This window comes from Salvelinus sp. IW2-2015, linkage group LG7 (assembly GCF_002910315.2).
Source record: "Salvelinus sp. IW2-2015 linkage group LG7, ASM291031v2, whole genome shotgun sequence".
NCBI classification, from domain to species: domain Eukaryota; kingdom Metazoa; phylum Chordata; class Actinopteri; order Salmoniformes; family Salmonidae; genus Salvelinus; species Salvelinus sp. IW2-2015.
Genome location: NC_036847.1, coordinates 8,206,045 through 8,232,044, shown reverse-complemented (window position 1 = coordinate 8,232,044; position 26,000 = coordinate 8,206,045). Strand labels below are relative to the sequence as shown.

The 26,000-nt window shown below is 44.3% G+C and overlaps 1 protein-coding gene across 9 annotated transcripts; it reads left to right on the top strand.

Moving 5' to 3' along the window:
- The first annotated feature begins 6 nt into the window (after positions 1–6).
- myt1a (myelin transcription factor 1a) lies at positions 7–24,761 on the top strand. Of its 9 annotated transcripts, none has more exons than XM_023990867.2 (21): positions 7–106; positions 229–259; positions 518–580; positions 747–994; positions 1,169–2,233; positions 2,335–2,454; positions 2,612–2,702; positions 2,879–3,004; positions 3,134–3,348; positions 9,624–9,832; positions 10,570–10,794; positions 14,733–14,887; positions 15,099–15,161; positions 15,508–15,576; positions 16,063–16,125; positions 16,248–16,331; positions 16,495–16,719; positions 19,289–19,380; positions 22,935–23,038; positions 23,215–23,358; positions 23,537–24,761. In XM_023990867.2, exons 1-21 carry the CDS (start codon positions 52–54, stop codon positions 23,678–23,680), a joined length of 3,591 nt encoding a protein of 1,196 aa, XP_023846635.1. In that variant the 5' UTR covers positions 7–51; the 3' UTR covers positions 23,681–24,761. The 9 variants fall into 9 exon arrangements, with proteins under 9 accessions (XP_023846635.1, XP_023846641.1, XP_023846636.1 ...); XM_023990873.2 differs by having other exon boundaries at positions 515–580; positions 10,687–10,794; XM_023990868.2 differs by having other exon boundaries at positions 515–580; positions 23,540–24,761.
- The last annotated feature ends 1,239 nt before the right edge of the window (positions 24,762–26,000 follow it).

Sequence of the window (26,000 nt, the reverse complement as noted above, 5' to 3'; positions counted from 1 at the left end):
GAGAGAGAGAGAGGGGTAGTGAGTGCACTGTCATGACACTTTGTGTTTCAGATGAGTCAGGAAGCAGCAGAAACAAGAACACGGACCCGCTCAAAAGGTATTAGAGGTGAGCTGGGGCCACACACATGCACGCACAAACGCATGACACTAATTGAAACAGCTTAATTTGGAGTGCATTTAGGATAAGTGAGTGTTTTGATGTTCACTGTTTGTCTTTTTACTCCACAGTACCCAGTGAACTCGTGGGAACAGAGTTAAGGTGAGAGAGGACGATGTTTTATGCTACGGTATTAAATTCACAGACACAGTTTTCCTATTACTGTATACATGTAGCCCAGTCCTGATAAATGTAATATTGGTTTAGACCGGCCCAGTGCACTTAAACCAGAGCATGCAGATATTCAGAGCAAAGAAACTGGGCTGGTGATGAACTGGAAAGCACATACAGAGTTTGAACGTATCCATTGCGCAACATGAAGAAAACAAATGTTTGTTTCCTGTTTGTATCACTAAGTAGCTGCCCCACCCCTGGATGTGATGGTTCAGGCCATGTCAGTGGGAGATATTCACGACACAAAAGGTATGATATACTAACTATACTAACTACCACTAACTCTTAGCACTCAAATTCCTATGCTAACACAGTTTTTTTAAAAGAGCCATAACAAATTCAACGTATAGTGTAAAATATACATTTGAAGGGGAATTCAATAGTCTCTTACCATCTCCTCACCTTGCACCCACAGCGTTCTCGGATGCCCAATAGTGAAGAAGAGGAAACTTGCGGAGGCGGAAGCAGAGGCAGAAGAGAATCAGCCCGCCCCTAAGAAAAAGTCCCCGTCCCTGAAGTTGGCCATGGACGAGGGTTTCAACGCAGCAGACAGTGATGCTGGCAGTGAGGCGGAGCATGAGGAGGAGGAGGAGGAGTCAGAGGATGAGGAACAGAAAGAGAAAGAAAATAACAAAACGCCAAACCCACTGGAGTCGATGAAAGGTGAGTCAAGAGAAGACCAGGATCCAAGGAAAATATTACATTTATCATGGATTGTTATTAGCTATTACAGTGGTACATATTTATAATGATACTAAAGTAAGTAATGATGGAAAGACAAATATAGGGAACAGCTTTCTCTTTAGCAATAACCTATCAACTCTGCACTGTACACAGACAATTGCGCACAGGTGTTACCCGAAGACACAGAAAAAAAGACGTCTGTCGAGTTCGTCACCATAGCTGCACCTGAAGCAGAGGCTCTGCAGGAGGACACAGAGGCAGCCACCACAACCCAACAGCAGGCTTTCACAGAGGCAGAAGCAGAAACAGAGGCAGAGACAGCGACAGACAGACGCGAAGAGGAGGTGCAAGTAGTGGCAGAGATACAGGCCGCTGAGGAGGAGGAGGAGGAGGAAGATGAGGATACAGTTGATGTATACAGAACAATAGAGCAGCCCAAAGGCGACAATGAAACAGGGAGAGCAGAGAGTGAGGAGAAGCAAAAGGAGGTGGCAGGAGAGGAGGAGGAGGAGGAGGGAGGAGGGGAGGAAGAGAAAGAGGAGGAGAGGCAATTTGTGAGTCAGGAGATCTCAGATCACCAGTATTCCAGTGGCGACTATAGCAGGCATCCGGCAAAAGAGGAGGGAGATGAGGAAGAAGAGAAGAAGGGAGAGGAAAAGGAGGAGGAGGAGGAAGAGGAGGAGGTGGAAGAGGAGGTAGAGGAAGAAAAGGAGGAAGAGGAGGATGAGGTGGTCTACATGGAGCCTGCCATCCCTCTTGCCCCTAGTACTCCTGCTCAGGAATGTGAGGATACAGAAGTGGCAGCGGGGGAGGTAAAGATTGGTTCCCCGTTGACTGAAGAGGAGGAAGAGGAGGAGGAAGAAGAGGAGGAAACAGAAGCAGGGGAGGTGGAAGAAGAGGACCACGACTCTCACAAAGCCCCACCTACCACAGTGGCCATTGAGATACGATCTGAGGAAGAGGAAGATGAGGAGGAAGAGGAGGAGGAAGATGACTGTCTCTCACAGGGTTCGGGTGTGACAGATGACTCAGAGACCTGGGATATGACCCGGGGGAACTTGGGACTGCTGGAGCAAGCCATCGCCCTGAAGGCCGAGCAGGTGAGAGGGCCGCACGTCGACCAACAGTCTCCAGAGCACCAGCACTACCACAGCCCCGACGACAGGGCCAGCAAAGCCATGGACCAAGCCATGCGACACAGAGGACACCACAGCAAAGGTAGGACAGTTTATGGTTTATCAGGATGTCTTTTAACCCACCATAGGTTCATCTTCCAATTATTATCCTGCTCACTCAACTTCTCTCCCCTTTCCATCCAGACAAGAAAGAGGTGAAATGCCCCACCCCTGGGTGTGATGGGACGGGCCATGTGACTGGGCTGTACCCCCACCACCGCAGCCTCTCTGGGTGCCCTCACAAAGACAGGATCCCACCTGAGAGTGAGTACTTTTGTTTGTAGTAATACAATAATAATAATAATAGTAATACAGTACTACCAAAGTGCTAACAGGAAACATTACTCCTTTGAACAATATGCAGACTTGTCACACATACATACATCTCTCTGTCTATGTCTCTTTGCCTCCATTTCCCTAGTCCTGGCCATGCACGAGAACGTGCTGAAGTGTCCAACTCCAGGATGCACAGGCCAAGGGCACGTCAACAGCAATCGCAACACGCACCGAAGGTATTATACTGTCCAACGATTATAACCTCACATTTACCTTTTATCCCTACACTTAAAGACTATCATTGAGTGTATGGTAAATGAGCTGTTGATAAGCTGTAGTTCTAGTCACAAAGTTAGTCAATCAAAAGTGAAACAATTGATTAATTATCACTATCTCTCTTTGTCTGTCTCAGTCTGTCCGGTTGTCCCATCGCAGCTGCAGAGAAGCTCGCCAAGGGGGGCCAAGTCACCCTCAGTCACCCCCAGCCTTCAGTCAGCGAGCCCCAAACTGGGAGCCCCCACTCAGACAGAGTTCTCAGGTGAGCCCTCTCTCCTCCTCCCTTTCTCCCCTTACTTAAATAGCTGTCCGTCTCTGATGCATTTTACTCATATTTTACCCTTTCTCTTGCACATAATGTTCTGACTCTCTCTCTCTCTCGCTCCAACAGACCAATGTGTTTTGTGAAGCAGCTGGAGATCCCTCAGTACGGCTACAGACCCAACATGGTGCCTGCTACACCCCGCGCCAACTTGGCCAAAGAGCTGGAGAAATACTCCAAGGTCTCCTTCGACTATGCAAGCTTCGACGTCCAGGTGTTTGGGAAGCCTATGCTGGTTCCAAAGATACCCGTCACCAGTCAATCCTCACCCAAAGCCATCAAATGTAAGATGATCTTGGCAGAAATATTTAAAAACTATGAGAATGCAGGGAAAGCAGGTATAATCTTTATAGCACATTAATAACAAGGTTGTTTATTATGGTAATTGAACAGTCATCAGATCTGATAACATTAAGGGGCTAAAAATGTATGGATTAGAGACAAAAGTTCTCGAGTTCTCAATCTTCAACCTTGAAGGGCCTTAAGATAAGATAAGATAGTACTTTATTAATCCCCCAGAGGAGAAATTTGATTGCACCAGCCAATACATACATTATCAATAAATATGCCATAAAAACACAACAAAAGACACACAGACATTAAAAGCAACACATCATCAATGGATATAAAAACTGAAGTGTTCATGTTAAAAGCGGCAGGGAAGCCTAGTGGTTAGAGTGTTGGACTAGTAACCGAAAGGTTGCAAGTTCGAATCCCCGAGCTGACAAGGTACAAATCTTTTGTTCTGCCCCTGAACAAGGCAGTTAACCCACTGTTTCTAGGCCGTCATTGAAAATAAGAATTTGTTCTTAACTGACTTGCGTAGTTAAATAAAGAAAAAATAAATAAATAAAAAGCCTCATAGCATATGGTAAAAAGGATCCGTGGAAACGCTCTGTTTTAGGAAAAAAATATCTGTCTGCCATCTCACTGCGATGCTCCAGCCAGGTACTGTAGCTAGTGTTGGCCTCTATACTCCTGAGCTTCTTGAGGTTCCGCTTATCTAGGGTGGGCTCTAGATTGTTTTTAAAAACAATAGAGGTGTTCTCTTTCCACTGTAGCTTATCGTCAATCACCACCCCCAGGTATTTGTACAAGCCCACCCTTTCCACAGTGACCCCATTGGTGACCACAGCAGACGCACTCTCCTTCCTCCTGAAGTCTATCACCAGCTCATTGGTTTTAGACCCATTCAGCTCCAGGTGGTTTCAGCTGCACCATGCCACAAATTAAGATATTTCCTCCCTGTATAGGGAATCATCATCCTTTGTAATGCAGCCTACAATGGCTGAATCGTCTGAAAACATTTGTAGGTGACAGGAGGCTTGGGCGTGCCAGCCGTCTGCTGTGTAGAGGGTGAAGAGGAATGGTGACAAAACCGTCCCTTGTGGGGCACCTGTGTTAGTGATGATGTGGTCTGAGACCGAGTGGTTCTGTAGTCTGACCCACTGCGGCCTGTCAGTGAGGTAGTCCATGACCCAGGTGATGGTGGAAGGATGTAACTGCATGACCTGGAGTTGGCGGGCTAGAAGATGGGACTGGATGTTGTTGCACAGTCCTTGAGCACCCGGAGTCTGAATCCATAGGTCCTGCCACCTTCCTGGCATTGGTCAGTTTGAACTGTTTCCTTACAAACAGTCAGAGTAATAGCAGGACTGGTCCCAGACTGTTGTAACCTCTCCATAGACCCCCTACCAAGGACTGTGGGCTCTCGTTCTGCGTGGCCGACATGAGTAAGACATTTAAGCGTGTTAATCCTCGCAAGGCTGACGGCCCAGACGGCATCCCTAGCATTGTCCTCAGAGCATGTACAGACCAGCTGGCTGGAGTGTTTATGGAGACATTCAATCTCTCCCTATCCCAGTCTGCTGTCCCCACTTGCTTCAAGATGTCCACCATTGTTCCTGTACCCAAGAAAGCAAAGGTAACTGAACTAAATGACTATCGCCCCATAGCACTCACTTCTGTCATCATGAAGTGCTTTGAGAGGCTAGTTAAGGATCATATCACCTCTACCTTACCGGACAGCCTAGACCCACTTCAATTTGCTTACCACCCCAATATATCCACAGACGATGCAATCGCCATCGCACTGCACACTGCCCTATCCCATCTGGACAAGAGTAATACCTATGTAAGAATGCTGTTCATTGACTATAGGTCAGCCTTCAACACCATAGTACCCTTCAAGCTCATCATTAAGCTTGGGGACCTGGGTTTGAACTCTGCCCTGTACAACTGGGTCCTGGACTTCCTGACGGGCCGCCTCCAGGTGGTGAAGTTAGGAAACAACACCTCCACTTCACTTATCCTCAACACACGGGCCCCCACAAGGATGCGTGCTCAGCCCCCTCCTGTACTCTCTGTTCACCCATGACTGCGTGGCCACACACTCCAACTCAATCATCAAGTTTGCAGACGACACAACCATTGTAGGCCTGATTACCAACAATGACGAGGGAGGAGGTGAGGGCCCTGGCGGAGTGGTGCCAGGAAAATAACCTCTCCCTCAACGTCAACAAAACAAAGGAGCTGATTGTGGACTTCAGGAAAAAGCAGAGGGAGCACGCCCCTATCCACATTGACGGGACCACAGTGGAGAAGGTGGAAAGCTTCAAGTTCCTCGGCATACAAAACACTGACAATCTGAAATGGTCCCCCCACAGAGACAGTGTGGTGAAGAAGGCACAATAGCACCTCTTCAACCTCAGGAGGCGGAAGAAATTTGGCTTGGCCCCTAAGACCATCACAAACTTTTACAGATGTACAATTAAGAGCATCCTGTTGGGCTGTATCACCGCCTGGTACGGCAACTGCACTGCCCGCAACCGCAGGGCTCTCCAGAAGGTGGTGCGGTCTGCCCAACACATCACCGGGGGCACACTGCCTGCCCTACAGCACCGGATGTCACATGAAGGCCAAAAAGATCATCAAGGACATCAACCACCTGAGCCACAGCCTGTTCACCCCGCTATCATCCAGAAGCCAAGGTCAGTACAGGTGCATCAAAGCTGGGACCAAGAGAATGAAAAACAGCTTCTATATCAAGGCCATCAGACTGTTAAATAGCCATCACTAGCCGGCTACCACCCAGTTACTCAACCCTGCACCTTAGAGGCTGCTGCCCTATATACATATACATGGAATCACTGGTCACTTTAATAATATAACACTAGTCATTTTAATAATGTTTACATACTGCTTTATTAATTTCATATGTATATTCTGTATTCTATTCTACTGTGTTTTTGTCACGTTCCTGACCTGTTTTATGTTAGTTTTTGTATGTGTTAGTTGGTCAGGACGTGAGTTTGGGTGGACAGTCTATGTTTTCTGTTTCTATGTTGGTTAATGGGTACCTAATATGGTTCTCAATTAGAGGCAGGTGGTTTTCATCTCCTCTGATTGAGAATCATATTAAGGTAGGTGTTGTCACATTGTTTGTCGTGGGTGGTTGTCTCCTGTGTCTGTGTCGATGTTGCACCATACGGGACTGTATCGTTCGTTCGTTCGTTCGTTTTGTTTGTAGTCAGTACTTGTTCGTTCGTTCTTCGTTACATGTAAGTTCTTACGTCCAGGTCTGTCTACGTCGTTTGTTGTTTTGTAATTATTCAAGTGTTCGTCGTATTTTCTGTTTTGTTTAATAAATATCATGTCAAATCGCAAAGCTGCATTTTGGTTCAATCCCTGCTCCTCCTCTTCGGATGAAGAGGAGGAGGAACACCGTTACAGTTTTAGTCAATGCCACTCCGACATTGCTCGTCCTAATATTTATATATTTCTTAATTCCATTATTTTACTTTTAGATTTGTGTGTATTGGTGTGAATTGTTAGATATTACTGCACTGTTGGAGCTAGGAACACAAGCATTTCGCTACACCCGCAATAACATCTGCTAAATATGTGATAATTATTTTTTATTATTATTTGATTTGTCGGGTCATTGTCCTGTTGAAAAGCAATGATAGTCCCACTAAGCGCGAACCAGATGGGATGGCGTATCGCTGCAGAATACTGTGGTAGCCGTGCTGGTTAAGTATGCCTTGAATTCTAAATAAATCACACAGAGAGTGTCACCAGCAAAGCACCCCCACACCATCACACCTCCTCCTCTATGCTTCATGGTGGGAACTACACATGCAGAGATCATCCGTTCACCTACTCTGCGTCTCACAAAGACACAACAGTTGGAAACAAAAATCTCAAATTTGGACTCATCAGACCAAAGGACAGATTTCCACCGGTCTAATGTCCATTGCTCATGTTTCTTGGCCCAAGCAAGTCTCTTCCTCTTATTGGTGGACTACCTCATGAAGCTTGTTGAGAGAATGCCAAGAGTCTGCAAAGCTGTCATCGAGGCAAAGGGTGGCTACTTTGAAGAATCTCAAACATAAAATATATTTAGATTTGTTTAACACTTTTTTTGGTTACTACATGATTCCATATGTGTTATTTCATAGTTGTGTTGTCTTCACTATTATTCGACAATGTAGAAAATAGTAAAATAAAGAAAAACCCTGGAATGAGTAGGTGTGTCCAAACGTTTGACTGGTACTATATGTACATTTTCAAAAATGTCTATATACAGGTTTTCACTTTGTCATTATGAGGTATTGTGTGTAGATGGGTGACAAAAAAAAACCAATCTAATCCATTTTGAATTCAGGCTGTAAAGCAAGGTGTATGAATATTTTCAGAAAGTATTCAGACCCCTTGACTTTTTCCACATTTTGGTACATTACAGCTTTATTCTAAAATGTATTACATAGTTTTTTCCCCCCTCATCAATCTACACACAATACCCCATACCGACAAAGCAAAAACAGATTTTTAGAAATGTTTATTTTTATAGAAAATTAAAAATGGAAATATTAAGTTTACATAATCATTCAGACCCTTTACTCAGTACTTTGTTGAAGCACCTATGGCAGCGATTACAGCCTAAATTCTGCTTGAGTATGACGCAACAAGCTTTGCACACCTGTATTTGGGGAGTTTCTCCCATTCTCTGCAGATCCTCTCATGCTCTGTCAGGTTAGATGGGAAGTGTTGCTGCACAGCAGTCTCTCCAGAGATGTTCATTCGGGTTCAAGTCCGGGCTCTGGCGTGGCCACTCAAGGACATTCAGAGGCTTGTCCTGAAGCCACTCCTGCGTTGTCTTAGCTGTGTGCTTAGGGGTTGTTGTCCTGTTGGAAGGTGAACCTTCGCCCCCAGTCGGAGGTCCTGAGCGCTCTGGAGCAGGTTTTCATCAAGGATCTCTCTGTACTTTGCTCCGTTCATCTTTGCCGCGATCCTGACTAGTCTCCCAGTCCCTGCCGCTGCAAACATCCCCACAGCATGATGCTGCCACCACCATGCTTCACCGTAGGGATGTTGCCAGGTTTCCTCCAGACGTGACGCTTGGCATTCAGGCCAAAGAGTTCAATCTTGGTTTCATCAGATCAGAGAATTTTGTTTCTCATGGTCTGAGGGTCTTTAGGTGCCTTTTGGCAAAGGCAGTGGCTTCCGTCTGGCCACTCTACCATAAAGGCCTGATTGGTGGAGGGCTGCAGAGATAGTTGTCCTACTGGAAGGTTCTCCCATCTCCACAGAGGAACTCTAGAGCTCTGTCAGAGTGACCATTGGGTTCTTGGTCACCTCCCTGAACAAGGCCCTTCTCCCCTGATTGCTCAGCTCTAGGAAGAGTCTTGCTGGTTCCAAACTTCTTCCATTTAAGAATGATGGAGGCCACTGTGTTCTTGGGGACCTTCAATGCTGCAGACATTTTTTGGTACCCTTCCCCAGATCTGTTCCTCGACACAATCCTGTCACGGAGCTCTACGGACAAATTCTTCAACCCCATGGCTTGGTTTTTGCTCTGACATGCACTGTCAACTGTGGGTCCTTATATAGACATGTATATGCCTTTCCAAATCATGTCCAATCAATTGAATTTACCACAGGTGGACTCCAATCAAGTTGTAGAAACATCTCAAGGATGATCAATGGAAACCAATGGAAACAGGATGCACCTGAGTCTCATAGCAAAGGGTCTCAATACTTATGTAAATAAGGTATTTCTGTTTTTTTTTTTTTTTATAAATTAGCAAAAAAAAATTAAAACCTGTTTTTGCTTTGTCATGGGGTATTATGTGTAGATTGCTGAGGAAAAAAATGTTCTAATCAATTTTAGAATAAGGCTGTAATTTAACAAAATGTGGAAAAATTCAAGGGGTCTGAATACTTTCCGAAGGCACTGTATATACAGAATTGTTTTCCACCAAGTCCAACAACCAGGGGATTAGATATTATGCAAGTAATGTTATTTGATAGAGACTCCAATTCTATCTGCTAATTTCATAGGTGATCTATCCCCTATATAAAAAAAGATGATCTTGGCATTTGTTGAATTTCTGTTGGAAACCATTCCTTAACTACCAAAATATAACTTTCATTTGTTACGTCAGTGCTCATGAGAGAAATTGGTTGGTTATAGGGAGAACTGTAATGGTAGCTTGGTGCATGTTCAACTGGGAGGATGAATTCTCATTTGGACTCCCACCCTCTCTCTCCTCCACAGCTAAACCATTCCCTAAGGCCTCGTCCCCGAGCCATAGCTTGTCAGGAGGATATGCAAAGAGCAGCTCCTCCTCATCCTCCAGCGGCTACGATTACTCCCATGATGCTGAGGCTGCTCACATGGCTGCCACTGCCATCCTGAACCTGTCCACGCGCTGCTGGGAAAGGCCAGAGAACCTTAGCACCAAACAGCAGGACGCAGCTGGCAAGGTAGGCCTCTTTGCTACCCAGCCATCCTATCCTTTTGGTGTTGGTAGTTGACTTTACAAAGTCTTTCCCTCTTGAAAATATTTATTGGACACACTGCATTACTTGACCATGCACTTTCTGGCGAATCAACCTGATCTTGAGTACTTCTAACTTTTGTCATCAATGTACATAAATATACAGGTGTAGGATCTAAATTTGACCTATATTGTCACAGCAGAATTATCCTGCAGCAACAGGATTTGAACGTTTAGTCCATAATGTTGCTTGATCTGTGGTTAGGCTCTTAGCTGGCCAAAAGTAGGCTACATGAAAAGTTCAATACTTTTAATATAACCATGTATTAGTGTTTCTTTTGTGTGAATTTATGTAAATCAGAAGCTCATCTGCAGGAATTTTACTGAGCTTCTGCGAGAAGCCCAGAAAAAGTCTCATTAACAAAATAGTGATCAGATTAGGATCCTACATCTGTACACACTAGAGGAGGTTGGTGGTACCTTAATTGGGGAGGATAGGCTCATGGTAATGGCTGGGGTGGAATCAGTGGAATGGTATCAAATGCATCAAACACATGGATTCCATGTGTTTGATCATGGATATCATGGATTCCATGTGTTTGATGCCATTCTATTTACTCCAGTCCAGACATTATTATGAGCGGTCCTCCCCTCAGCAGTCTCCACTGGTACACACACACACGCACACTCACACACATGCTAACATAGTCCTTGTACCTTCAGGACATAGATATTGAAGTGGATGAGAATGGGACACTGGACCTGAGCATGAAGAAGCCCATCAAGAGGGAAGGGATGCAATCACCAGACCCATCTTTATCCTCCTCCTCTTCCTCGCAGCACCCGGGAGGTGTTCCCTTGTCCCAGGCCCACCTGCAGGAGGAGTGGGAAGGGCCTCTGGACTTCACCAAGCCCAACTGTCCCAAAGAGGAGGAGGAGCAAGATGAGGTAACCGCATAACGCCAAGTCTGCAAATAACACCAAACCATTGGAATTATAATAATGTTATAGTCTTGAGAGAGGTTACCCACTGGGCACAAACTGGTTAAATCAACGTTGTTTCAACGTAATCTGTCAACGTATTGTGATGTGGAAAATACATTGGATTTGAAAAAAGCTATCAACCTTTTTTTTTTACCCTTATTTTACAAGGTAAGTTGACTGAGAACACGTTCACATTTACAGCAACGACCTGGGGAATAGTTACAGGGGAGAGGAAGGTGGATGAATGAGTCATTTGGAAGCTGGGGATGATTAGACGGCCATGATGGTATGAGGGCCAGATTGGGAATTTAGCCAGTACACCGGGGTTAACACCCCTACTCTTACGATAAGTACCGTGGGATCTTTTGTGAACACAGAGAGGACACGCGTTTAACTTCCCATCCAAAAGACAGCACCCTACACAGGGCAATGTCCCCAATCACTGCCCTGGGGGAAAGGGATATTTTATTTAGACCAGAAGAAAGAGTACCTCCTACTGGCCCTCCAACACCACTTCCAGCAGCATCTGGTCTCCCATCCAGGGACTGACCAGGACCAACCCTGCTTAGCTTCAGAGGAAAGCCAGCATCAGGATGCAGGGTGGTATGCTGCTTTTGAGGAAAACATTTTAAACCACAGGATTATGTCATCATGGTAACCAATTTTCAACATAGACAAACCTTGTATTAAATATGTTGAAGTTGTACCTTTGAAAGAACGTCAGATCTTCAAGGTAATATGCACTATAAGAAAAACCTATAGGCTGGGCAGCACCTCCTGCTGGAGAGTTGATCCATCTACAGCCATCCTTTCAGTCTCCCATCCAGGATTTGAACAAAGCCCAACCCTGCTTAGCTTAGATTTTGTCACCGACTAGTACCAATGTGCTATCATGAGAATAATTGTTGCTATTGTGTTGTGCTATCGTGAGAATGATTATCGAAGTCATTCCATAGGGTAGGTTCAACAGCAAATAAAGTGTAACCATACTTTATCAATCATACATCATCAATGATGCTATTTAGGCCTGTATAGTATTTGTGAAGTAATCAACAACTACATATAGGCCTAGAGTTTGGTTAATTTCAAATGGAATCTAAAAGTTGATAATAAATATGTTGTATTCACGTCTCCTTCTCAACCAAAAACAAAAGTTAAAGAATTTGATTGAATCAAATCAAACTGCATTTAAAGTTTGATTTGTTTTAGTCCTATTCTTTAACTTAGATTTCTGGTTGAAATGGAGACCTGAATCCAACATGTAAATTATTAATATATAGACAAACTGGAATTAAGCCAGACTCAGTGGCACAGATGGATTCGGAAAATATTCAGACCTTTTCCACCTTTTGTTACTTTACAGCCTTATTTTAAAATGTATTAAATCTTTTTTCCCTCATCAATCTACACACAATAACCATAATGACAAAGCAAAAACAGGTAAAAAAAATAATTTGTGCAATTTTTTTTTATTTTTATGAAATATCACATTTACATAAGTAATCCAAATCAAAACCAAATTTTATTTGACACATGCGCCAAATACAAATACAACCTTACAGTGAAATGCTTACTTACAAGCCCTGAACCAACAATGCAGTTTTAAGAAAAATACCTAAAGAAAAATAAGAAATAAAAGTAACAAATAATTAAAGAGCATCAGACCCTTTACTCAGTACTGTGTTGAAGCACCTTTGGCAGCGATTACAACCTTGAGTCTTCTTGGGAATGACGCTACAAGCTTTGCACCCCTGTATTTGGGGAGTTTCTTCCATTCTTCTCTGCTGATCCTTTCAAGCTCTGTCAGGTTGGATGGGGAGCGTCGCTGCACTGCTATTTTCAGGTCTCTCCAGAGATGTTCGATCGGGTTCAAGTCCGGGCTCTGGCTGGGCCACTCAAGGACATTCAGAGACTTGTCCCGAAGCCACTCCTGCGTAGTCTTGGCTGTATGCTTAGGGTCGTTGTCCTGTTGGAAGGTGAACCGTCGCCCCAGTCTGAGGTCCTGACGCTCTGGAGCTGATTTTCATTAAGGATCTCTCTGTACTTTGCTCCATTCATCTTTCCCTTGATCCTGACTAGTCTCCCAGTCCCTGCCGCTGAAAAACATCCCCACAGCATGATGCTGCCTCCACCATGCTTCACTGTAGGGATGATTCCAGGTTTCCTCCAGGCGTGACGTTTGGCATTCAGGCCAATCTTGGTTTCATCAGATCAGAGAATCTTGTTTCTCATGGTCTGAGAGTCCTTTAGGTGCCTTTTGGCAAACTCCAAGCGGGCTATCCTATGCTTTTTACTGAGGAGTGGCTTCCGTCTGGTCACTCTACCATAAAGGCCTGATTGGTGGTGGTTTTCCACCACCAATCAGAGATGGTTGTCCTGGAAGGTTCTCACATCTTCACAGAGGAACTCTGGAGCTCTGTCAGAGTGACCATTGGGTTCTTGGTCACCTCCCTGACCAAGCTCCTTCTCCCCCGATTGCTCAGTTTGGCCGGGTGGCCAGCTCTAGGAAGAGTCTTGGTGGTTCCAAACTTCTTCCATTTAAGAATGATGGAGGCCACTGTGTTCTTGGGGGACCTTCAATGCTGCAGAAATGTTTTGGTACTCTTCCCCAGATCTGTGCCTTGGCACAATCCTGTCACGGAGCTCTATGGACAATTCCTTCGACCTCATGGCTTGGTTGTTAATCTGATATGCACTGTCAACTGTGGGCCCTTATATAGACAGTTGTGTGCCTTTCCAAATCATGTCCAATCAATTGAATTTACCACAGGTAGACCACAATCAAGTTGTAGATACATCTCAAGGATGATCAATGGAAATAGGATGCACCTGAGCTCAATTTCGAGTCTCATAGCAAAGGGTCTGAATACTTATGTGAAAAAGGTATTTATGATTTGTATTTTTAAGACATTTGCAAACATTTCTAAAAACCTGTTATTGCTTTGTCATTATGGGGTATTGTGTGTAGATTGATGAGGGGGAAAAACATATTTAATCCATTTTAGAATAAGGCTATAATGTGGAAAAAGTCAAGGGGTCTGAATACTTTCTGAATGCACTGTATCCAAGCAGAAGATACATCTGCTTCAAAAGTTGATATTTGGGTGCGTTGTCAACCAAACACAATTCAATATTACTTTTGTAAGACAGCCCATTAGGCTATTTACTATCTTACAAACTAATGTAACAGTATTTATTCAACCTTAAAATGTGTAACATCCATAGCCACATTTTCAGCTTACTGTAACAATAAATTACTTCCTATGTAAACATAGAAAGTGTGCATGTTCAGGGTTGCAGGTCTGTGGAAATCTTCACAATTGCTATAATAATCTGCACAGAATTTCAAAAGGCATTGATCACTTGCACCATGTACTTTAATGTAATCTCAACTAACTACAATCCAGGTCATTTAGTTGTGCTATTAGATGATGCACAGTGGTAACAGATTGTTGTTGTTTAAATAAACAAAATATCTGACATTGTATTCCCATTTGAACTTTGGTGTGCTTTTAGATGGTTGAAAGCATAGTGATAACACATTGGGAATTCAACAAACTTGTGGCTGTCTTTTTGAGTGGGTGAAAATATGTTGGAATCTCATTGATCAACATATCTACCAACTATTACCTAATTCTCCACGTTCAAATTATGTGATGTGCCCAGTGGGTGGTGTGTGTTCTAGCCCCAGCTTCCAGTGATGAACAAGAATTGGAAATATGGTGAGGCGAGACTTGTGTGACTATGTTCTGATTGCATGATTCTTTTATGCTGGAGCTGCAATCTTTGTAAAATTGCCTTTTTGTCTCAATGGAACATCCTGGTAATGAATCAGGGATGGATGAAATGATAAACTATAATCTCTCTCCATCCTTACCTGTGTTTGTTTGACCTTCCCCCAGGTGGACTTTGTGGCCCACTCCTACACCTCCTCTGATGCAGAGGATGATGACATCGCTCAGGAGAGCATGGAGGACAGGAAGTACCCAGGCGAGGTCACCACGTCCAGCTTCAAGGTCCAGTTCTCGCCCAAAGACTGCAAGAAAGAGGTTCTACTGTAAGTCTGCTCTAAAATAACTTCAATCCAGCATTCATAACAACATTATAAGAGAAAAAGCATCCCAATTTTAATCTTAAAATTTCTATCTATGGAGAACTCTAATCTCAAGGCTGACACATAACTATTATAAAGGACATAGTTCAAAGTAGTACTGCCATCCACCCTCACTATGTTTTCAATTAATTAATTAATTTCCAATTATCTCCAGATGTCCCACCCCAGGTTGTGATGGCAGTGGGCACATCACTGGAAACTACGCTTCACATCGGAGGTATGACACAGCCCCACTCCCCTGCATTTCAACCAATGCAGTCGGTAGCGCTGTTTCACATTTTCCGTCTTACAACGACATACAACTGCATTTATAGTGTTTTCCAGGCACTGATTCTGAATGTCAACTAATCTACACATCTGCATTACAAATCCAGAACTTTCAATAATGACTATACTCTATTGCTCTCTTATCCTGTGCTACGATGAATCCTGTAAACAATATTCATTGTTATGATTGGGATCGAGCCCTTTCCTTTGTTCTGCCCCTTATTAAATGACTTCACAATATCCTCTCCATCGCTCTCCTTCCCTCTCTCTCTCTCTATATTTTCCGTATCTTCCAGTCTGTCAGGCTGTCCTCTTGCTGATAAGTCTCTTCGGACCCTCATGGCAGCCCACTCTGCTGAACTTAAGTATGTCTGTGCTTGTATTCCCCCTTCCGTCCTTCCTTCCTTCCTTCCTTCCAACCCAGGGGTAACTCTGCTCATGGAGTGTTGCATGTGTGTGCAGGTATTGGTTCCAGTTCAGCTCCAACACATCTACAAACCTAACTGTTGTCTGACTTGAAGATCATGGTTAGTCAAGGATTTGAATTAGGTGTGTTAGTGCTGGGCTGAAATAAAAGTCTGCACACACTGTGGCCCTCCTGGACCAGAGATCCCTATCCCTGTTCTAACCCTACTTTATACTGACATGACTGAACCCTGCTGATCTTTGTATTGTCACCACAATGTGCAGGGATGTGTCTTCCTCTGCTGCGATCTCCTATATCAAACAAATTGCTATCCTATAGAGAAAGAGTGTTAGCTACTTTTATGAGTAACGCTTTCATATGTTCTTTACATTTGCTATGCTATGCTCACATGACTTGTGCTGACCTCTGTCTGGTTGACCCCCAGGTGTCCGACCCCTGGATGCGATGGATCAGGTCACATCACTGGAAACTACGCCTCCCATAGAAGGTACACACAGATAGTTTATTGCTTTTGTTTCTATTTTTATTTCATCCTAGACAATCCTACTGCAAGATAGTCTAAAAGTGACTGTATTTGAATCCTTATTTTTCTCTCTATGTCTCTGTCAGTTTGTCTGGATGCCCTCGTGCAAAGAAAGGTGCTGTCAAGACAACACCCACCAAGGACGACAAGGAAGACTCTGAGCTTTTAAGGTTGGTCCACAACAAACCATTTGTTTTCTTTTCTTCACGATCCACACAATGGATTGCCCTTTATTCGGCCCTCTAGCTCTCAAATGAAATACTGATTGCTTTCCTCTCTCTCTCTCGCTCTCCTTTCCTTCACTGTCGACCCTGGCTTCCCCACCTCCATTAGTAGATGCCCGGTGCCCGGCTGTGACAGCCTGGGCCACATCAGTGGGAAGTATGCCACCCACCGCAGTGCCTACGGGTGCCCCCTGGCAGCGCGGCGTCAGAAGGAGGGGCTCCTCAACGGCTCTCCTTTCTCCTGGAAGGCCTTTAAGACTGAGGGACCCACCTGTCCCACCCCCGGCTGTGACGGATCAGGACACGCCAATGGCAGCTTCCTCACACACCGCAGGTATTACACTCAATCAAATTCAAATAAAGGTTTTTGTTTGTGTTCTTACTGTTAAGGGTGTGTACTGGAGGCGAAGTCAGGTGCAGGAGAGCAGAGTGTAGTGAACAGGCGCACTTTTTATTCCGGTCCAACGAAAGCACAAAAGTACATAAATGTGCCCAAACACGGAACAATAGACAAAAAGTATGGCGCATAACAATACCCACATAACATAAATACAATTTCACACAAAGACATGGAGGGGAACAGAGGACTAAATACATGCAGTGTGATTAGGGAATGAAAACCAGGTGTGTATGGAACAAGACAAAACAAATGGAAATATAAAAAATGGAGCGGCGATGGCTAGAAAGCCGGTGACGTCGATCGCCAAACGCCGCCCGAACAAGGAGAGTATCCGACTTCGGCGGAAGTCATGACAGTACCCCCCCCTTGACGCGCGGCTCCTGCGTCACGCCGACACCAGCCTCGGGGACGACCCGGAGGGCGAGGCGCAGGGCAATCCGGCCGGCGACGGTGAAAGTCCCGCAGCAGTTCAGGGTCCAAAACATCCGCAACCGGGACCCAGCACCTCTCCTACCCCTCCCACTCCACGAGGTACTGAAGGCCCCCCGCCCGATGCCTCAAATCCAGGATGGAACGCCGGGACCCCCTCGATGTCCAGAGGGGGCGGAGGAACCTCTCGCACCTCAGATTCCTGGAGCGGACCAGCCACCACCGGCCTGAGGAGAGACACATGAAACGAGGGGTTAATACGGTAATCGGAGGGAAGCTGTAACCTGTAACACACCTCGTTCACCCTCCTCAGGACTTTGAATGGCCCCACAAACCGCAGACCCAGCTTCCGGCAGGGCAGGTGGAGGGGCAGGTTTCGGGTCGAGAGCCAGACCCGGTCCCCCGGTGCGAACACCGGGGCCTCACTGCGATGATGTTCCGCGCTGGTCTTTTGGCAGCAGAAACCTGCCCACATCCTGGTTGACTCTCTCTGCCTGCCCGTTACTCTCGGGACACCCAGACGTTCCATGAATGTCTTCCAGACTCTCGATGTGAACTGGGGACCCCGATCAGACACTATATCCTCAGGCACCCCGTAGTGCCGGAAGACGTGAGTAAACAGGGCCGTAGGAAGACCGGGCAGAGGGAGGAGACGACAGGACTTAGAGAAACGATCCACAACGACCAGGATCGTAGTGTTTCCCTGTGAAAGAGGAAGATCGGTTAAAAAATCTACCGACAGGTGTGACCAAGGTCGTTGTGGAAAGGGTAAGGGATGTAGCTTACCTCTGGGCAGGTGTCTCGAAGCCTTACACTGGGCACACACCGAGCAGGAGGAAACATAAACCCTTACGTCCTTTGCCAAGGTGGGCCACCAGTACTTCCCAGTCAGACAGCGCACTGTCCGACCGATCCCCGGATGACCAGAGGAGGGTGACGTGTGGGCCCAATAGATCAACTGGTCACGGACAGCAGACGGAACGTACATACGCCCGACGGGACACTGGAGGGGAGCGGGCTCTGTACGTAACGCCTGCTCAATGTCCGCGTCCAGCTCCCACATGACCGGCGCTACCAGGCAGGAGGCCGGGAGTATGGGAGTCTGATCCATGGGCCGCTCCTCTGTGTCATACAGCCGGGACAGTGCGTCTGCCTTCATATTCTGGGAACCTGGTCTGTAGGACAGGGTAAACACAAAACGGGTAAAGAACATGTCCCACCTTGCCTGACGAGGATTCAGTCTCCTCGCTGCCCGTATGTACTCCAGGTTGCGGTGGTCAGTCCAGATGAGGAAATGGTGTTTAGCCCCCTCAAGCCAATGTCTCCACACCTTCAACGCTTTAACCACAGCCAACAGCTCCCGGTCCCCCACATCATAGTTAGGCTCCGCCGGGCTGAGCCTCTTCGAGAAGAAAGCACAGGGGCGGAGTTTCGATGGCGTACCCGAGCGCTGTGAGAGCACGGCTCCTATCCAACTCCCTGCCACTGAAAAGCATCCCCATAGCATGATGTCACCACCATGCTTCACAGTAGGGATGGTGTTAGACGGGTGATGAGCTGTGCCTGTTTTTTTTCCAGACAGTGCTTTGCATTCAGGCCAAAGAGTTCTATTACATCATCTTTTTCCTTATGCTTTCAGTCTTTCACGTGTCTTTTTGCAAACTCCAGGCATGTGGTCATGAGCATTTTTCTCCGTTTGGCCACTTTCCCATAAAGCCCAGACTAGTAAAGTGCTGTAGAGACTGTTTTCCTTCTGGCAGGTTATCCCATCTCAGGATGGGAGGAACTCTGTAGTTATGTCAGAAGGAACTCTGTAGTTATGTCAGAGTGGTCACTGGGTTCTTGGTCACCTCCCTGACCAAGGTCCTTCTTGCCCGGGTTTGATCAGATGGACCGCTCTAGGCCGATTTTGACATCTTGACAGGTTTCTAAAGCATGGCAAAACATATTGTGGAAAGAGAACTGATAGCATATTCAAATAAAATAAACAAACTAGTAGTTAGTTACATTGGCCCTATTCTAGCAGCGCTCCATCACCAGCCTCATTTCTCTTTTTCTCTTCTGTTGCTCCTAGTCTCTCTGGTTGTCCCAGAGCCTCTGCTAATAAGAAGAGAAGCAGGTTTCCTGGAGACGAGTACATTACAGCAAAGTTCAGGGCCAGCGATGGTAAGTTAAAAGCTTCATCTGACAGTAAAAAAAAAACATTAAAAAAAAATCAACTCATCGTCTTCGGAGGACAAATATTGCTTTTTTTGTTTATACAGATTTTTAGTTAAATATACATCTTACATATTACATTTTACATACTACATAAATACTTTTATATATAGCATTCACCTAACAAAGCATGTACCTGACAAAGATAATTACAGAAAGATATTTACAGTTGAAGTCTGAAGTTTACATACACTTAGGTTGGAGTCATTAAAACTCGTCTTTCAACCAATTAACAAACTATAGTTTTGGCAAGTCGGTTAGGACATCTACTTTGTGCATGACACAAGTCATTTTCCCAACAACTGTTTACAGAGATTATTTCACTTACAACTCACTGTATCACAATTCCAGTGGATCGGAAGTTTATATATACTAAGTTGACTGTGCCTTTAAACAGCTTGGAAAATTCCAGAAAATGATGTCATGGCTTTAGAAGCTTCTGATAGGCTAATTGACATCTTTTGAGTCAATTGGAAGTGTACCTGTGGATGTATTTCAAGGCCTACCTTCAAACACAGTGCCTCTTTGCTTGACATCATGGGAAAATCAAAAGAAATCAGCCAAGTCTGGTTCATCCTTGGGAGCAATTTCCAAACGTTCATCTGTACAAACAATAGTACGCAAGTATAAACACCGTGGGACCACGCAGCCATCATACCGCTCAGGAAGGAGACACGTACTTTGGTGCGAAAAGTGCAAATCAATCCCAGAACAACAGCAAAGGACCTTGTGAAGATGCTGGAGGAAACAGGTACAAAAGTATCTATATCCACAGTAAAACGAGTCCTATATCGACATAACCTGAAAGGCCACTCAGCAAGGAAGAAGCCACTGCTCCTAAACCGCCATAAAAAAAGCCAGACTACGGTTTGCAACTGCACATGAGGACAAAGATCGTACTTGTTATGTTTGGAGGAAAAAGGGGGAGGCTTGCAAGCCGAAGAACACCATCCCAACCGTGAAGCACGGGGGTGGCAGCATCATGTTGTGGGGGTACTTTGCTGCAGGAGGGACTGCTGCACTTCACAAAATAGATGGCATCATGAGGGAGAAAAATTATGTGGATATATTGAAGCAACATCTCAAGACATCAGTCAGGAAGTTAAAGCTTGGTCGCAAATGGGTCTTCCAATGGACAATGACCCAAGCATACTTCCAAAGTTGTGGCAAAATGGCTTAAGGACAACAAAGTCAAGGTATGGGAGTGGCCATCACAAAGCCCTGACTCAATCCTATGAGTTGTGGCAGAACTGAAAAAGCGTGTGCGAGCAAGGAGGCCTACAGACCTGACTCAGTTACACCAGCTCTATCAGGAGGAATGGGCCAAAATTCACCCAACTTATTGTGGGAAGCTTGTGGAAGGCTACCTGAAATGTTTGACCCAAGTTAAACAATTTAAAGGCAATGCTACCAAATACTAATTGGGTGTATGTAAACTTCTGACCCACTGGGAATGTGATTAAAGAAATAAAAGCTGAAATAAATAATTTTCTCTACTATTATTCTGACATTTCACATTCTTAAAATAAAGTGGTGATCCTAACTGACCTAAGACAGGGAATTTTTACTAGGATTAATTGTTTTTTGTCTTTGTCAGGTGAATTGTGTGTGTGTGTGGTTGTGTGTGTGTGTGTGTGTGTGTGTGGTGTGTGTGTGTGTGTGTGTGTGTGTTGTGTTGTGTGTGTTGTGTGTGTGTGTGTGTGTGTGGTGTGTGTGTGTGTGTGTGTGTGTGTGTGTGTGTGTGTGTGTGTGTGTGTGTTGTGTGTGTGTGTGTGGTGTGTGTGTGTGTGTATATATATATATATACACACCGTACCAGTCAAAAGTTTGGACACCTGCTCATTCAGGGGATGGCAGATAGCCTAGTGGTTAGAGCGTTGGGCCAGTAACCGAAAGGTTGGTGGATCGAACCACAAAGCTGACAAGGTAAAAATCTGTCGTTCTGCCCCTGAACAAGGCAGTTAACCCACTGTTCCTAGGCCATCATTGTAAATAAGAATTTGTTCTTAACTGACTTGCCACTTCACAAAAACGCAAGTGTTAAACAAATCAAAACGTATTTTATATTTGAAATTTTTCAAAGTAGCCATCCTTTGCTTTGATGACAGTTTTGCACACTCTTGGCATTCTCTCAACCAGCTTTCATGGAGGTAGTCACCTGGAATGCATTTAAATTAACAGGTGTGCCTTGTTAAAAGTACATTTGTGGAATTTCTTTCCTTCTTAAGCACTTACACTGCAACGGTGAAGTGTAAGTGCGTTATTGTGAAGTGGAAACGTCTAGGAGCAACAATTGCTCAGCTGTGAAGTGGTAGGCAACACAAGTTCACAGAACGGGATCGCCGAGTGCTGAAGTGCGTAAAAATCGTCTGTCCTCTGTTGCAACACTCACTACCGAGTTCCAAACTGCCTCTGGAAGCAACGTCAGCATAAGAACTGTTCGTCGGGGGCTTCATGAAATGGGTTTCCATGGCCGAGCAGCCACACACAAGAACAAAGATCACCATGCGCAATGACAAGCGTCGGTGGAGTGGTGTAAAGATCGCTGCCATTGGACTCTGGAGCAGTGGAAACACGTTCTCTGAAGTGATGTATCACGCTTCACCATCTGGCAGTCCGATGGACGAATCTGGGTTTGGCGGATGCCAGGAGAACGCTACCTGCCCCAATGCATAGTGCCAACTGTAAAGTTTTGTGGAGGAGGAATAATAGTCTGGGGCTGTTTTTCATGGTTCGGGCTAGTCCCCTTAGTTCCAGTGAAAGGAAATCTTAACGCTACAGCAAACAATAACATTCAAACAATTCTGTGCTTCCAACTTTTTGGCAACAGTTTGGGGAAGGCCCTTTCCTGTTTCAGCATGACAATGTCCCCGTGCACAAAGCAAGGTCAATTCAGAAATGGTTTGTCGAGATCGGTGTGGAAGAACTTGACTGGCCTGCAGATCCTGACCTCAACTCCATCGAACACCTTTGGGATGAATTGGAACTCCGACTGCGAGCCAGGCCTAATCTCCCAACATCAGTGCCACTAATGCTCTTGTGGCTGAATGGAAGCAAGTCCCCACAGCAATGTTCCAAGATCTAGTGGAAAGCCTTCCCAGAAGAGTGGAGGCTGTTATAGCAGCAAAGGGGGACCAACTCCATATTAATGCCCATGCTTTTGGAATGAGATGTTCGACGAGCACCACATACTTTTGGTCATGTTGTGTACACACATACACATTCGATTTTACTCCGGTATACATTATATGTAGTGTTTTCAATAATAATAATTTATCTGACAGTTTCTGCATAACGGCACAAATCCTAATTTCCATTTAAGTCAAATTTCCATTGATGTCAATTGGAGACTAAGTGAAAATTCCACTTAAGTGGAAGTTAGGATTTGTCCCAACATGAAAAGTGGGTCAAGTCTTGTCCAGTAAAACTGGATGATCTTCAATTATGTTTGACTGTTGCTAGTTGTTTTATTGTTTCTAACTGGTTTGCTATTAATTATTCAGTTCTGGATAATGATGAAGATATCAAGCAACTGAACAATGAGATCAGGGAACTCAGCGAGTCCAATTCAGAGATGGAGGATGACATGATGAACCTGCACACACAGGTTAGTCTGCCACTTCTTAACAATAACCACTAAATACTGTCTTGACGTTCCTAATTCGATTAGAAATATAAAAAAATATTGTATAGAGAGTTTGTGGTGGACTGATAAGCTGTTATTGACTTGTTTGTGGCTAACTGAAGAAACATGGTTGATTGGTGTGTGGTTCTCTGCTCCAGATCTCATCCATGGAGAATAACCTGAAGAGTATGGAGGAAGAGAACAAGCAGATCGAGGAGAGAAACGATGCCATGTACATGGAGCTGTCTGGCCTGAGCCAAGCTCTGATCCGCAGCTTGTCCAACATCCGGCTGCCACACATTGTGAGTTACACATAGGGATGGATCACTCAGAGCATGCGCACGCACGCACGCACGCACGCACGCACATACACAAAAAACAAAATGTTGACATAACCTCAGTTTTACACATCTACATGCATAAACGCGCATTTTCTAATTACACACACTTTATCTAATGTGTTACTTGTGTTTACTTCAGCAGGAACCTATGTCGGAGCAGAACTTCGATACCTACGTGGACACCTTGACCCATATGTTCTCCAATAAAGATTGCTACCAAAACCCGGAAAACCGCGCTCTGTTGGAGTCAATCAACCAAGCAGTAAAAGGTATCGAAGTATAGTCTCTCAAAGGGAGATGAAGAGGCTAAATGGAACATATGAAAGAGAGAGGGAAAAGAGGAAAGAGAGCAGGGTGACATGGTGTGTGGGTATACAAAACCCAACAACTATAAATAAATACATTGCTTTTGGAATATACTGTAGACCAGATTTTTCTTGTAATTTGTTTTGGAGAAAATGTGTCCATTTCACATTGCTCCCCCTCCCCGTTTGCATGAAGGTTATCAGGATCAATGGACACACTTGTGTATGGATGAGTACGGAAGTTTCAATTATGTCTTGAGTGTTCTTGAGTGCATTGGAGTAAAACTGTGTTGGTGTGGGTGTTTTGGAACGTTTTGAGGGGTATAATAAAAAAGCCACTTTAATGGTTCAGAATGGACTAAGAATGCAGTATACTGGCTCCAATACCCCATCATACAATATTCTCCTAAATAGTGTACATGTATTCCAACCCCATTGAGTAATGTTGATAGTATTTATGAGCGTAGATGTTGCACTTCCAGGGGATAGTTTTTAGTTTCATTACTATTGTTGTGTATGAATTTGAGTCTTAAAAATGTCTGTTTAATGTATTATTTATTCATGTTGTGTTAATTTAGCTTATTTATTCAGCATTTATTTATTGACCTATTTATTTATTTTTACAAAACAAAATGATACTGAAGACATTTTTAAACAGCGATTGAGAGGAGTTTTCCTCTGCATTGTTGAAAAATAGGAAATATTTTAAAATATCAACTAAAAATTGTTTTATATATCTTATTATTTATTTGAAATACTGGGATCTTTTTTAAGTGCAAATATTTTATAACCGACAAGTTTTGATAATTTTTTAAAGATTTTTCTTTTGTTTATATTATTTATTTTATTCCATAAAGTATTTTGAGACACCTTGCAATGAACTGGGAGAAATGTGTACGTATTTAATATTTATTTGATAATGAAGAACAAAGTGAATGGAGATGTTGGTGTATATTTATTTTGTATTGTCTATGTGTTAGTGATGATGGCTGTGTATGGATTAGTCTTTGCCCATATGTTGATATTGAAATAAAGAAAACCTGTGCTAATATAACTAAGCATCATGGAATATGTCACAATTAATTATGATTGTGAGTAATTATTGTAAAAGTGTATATGAATATTGTTTATGGCTACAGATATTTTGTGGAATGGTTGTGGGATACAACAATTGAAAGGACGAGGACTGAGCCAGATATACTACGCTGAACAAAAATATAAACCCAACATGCAACAATTTCAAAGATTTTACTGAGTTCCAGTTCATATAAGGAAAAAAGTATATTTAAATAAATCCTGTGAATGTTGTCCCACTCCTCTTCAATGTGCGAAGTTGCTGGATATTGATGGGAACACGCAGTCGGTCCAGAGCATCCCAAACATGCTCAATGGGTGACATGTCTGGTGAGTATGCATGCCATTGAAGAACTGGGACATTTTCAGCCTCCAGGAATTGTGTACAGATCCTTACAACATGGGGCCGTGCATTACGATGCTGAAACATGAAGTGATAGCAGTGGACGAATGGCACGACAATGGGCCTCAGGATCTCGTCAAAGTATCTCTGTGCATTCAAATTGCCATCGGAAAACTGTCGTTGTGTTCATTGTCTGTAGCTTATGCCTGCCCATACCATAACCACACCGCCACCATGGGGCACTCTGTTGACAATGTTGACATTAGCAAACCGCTTGCCCACACCACGCCATACACACTGTCTGCCATCCCGGTACAGTTGAAACTGCAGTCCGGTCAAGACCCTGGTGAGGACGACAAGCACGCAGATGAGCTTCCCTGAGACAGTTTCTGCAGAAAGTCTTTGTTTCAACAGCTGTCCGGGTGGCTGCTCTCAGACGATCCTGCAGGTGAAGAAGCCGGATGGAGAGGTCCTGGGCTGGCATGGTTACACGTGGTCTGCGGTTGTGAGGTCGATTGGACATACTACCAAATTATCTAAAACAATGTTGGAGGCAGCTTATGGTAGAGAAATGAACATTAAATTCTCTGGCAACAGCTCTGGTGGACATTCCTGCAGTCAGCATGCCATCTGTGGCATTGTGTTGTGACAAAACTGCATATTTTATGCAGCACAAGGTGCACCTGTGTAATGATTATGTTGTTTAATCAGCGTCTTGATATGCCACACCTGTCAGGTGGATGTATTATATTGGCAAAGGAGTGGTGTAAACAAATTTGTGCACAACATTTGAGAGAAATAAGCTTTTTGTGCATATTGATAATTTCTGGGATGAGAAACATGGTAGCAACACTTTACATGTTGCGTTTATATTTTTGTTC

Coding starts and splice junctions, on each gene's coding strand:
- myt1a (XM_023990866.2), top strand. CDS start 52: ATGAGTCAGGAAGCAGCAGAAACAAGAACACGGACCCGCTCAAAAGGT. Junction 3,005..3,133: donor CACTCAGACAGAGTTCTCAG/GTGAGCCCTCTC, acceptor TCGCTCCAACAG/ACCAATGTGTTTTGTGAAGC. Junction 16,126..16,247: donor AACTACGCCTCCCATAGAAG/GTACACACAGAT, acceptor TGTCTCTGTCAG/TTTGTCTGGATGCCCTCGTG.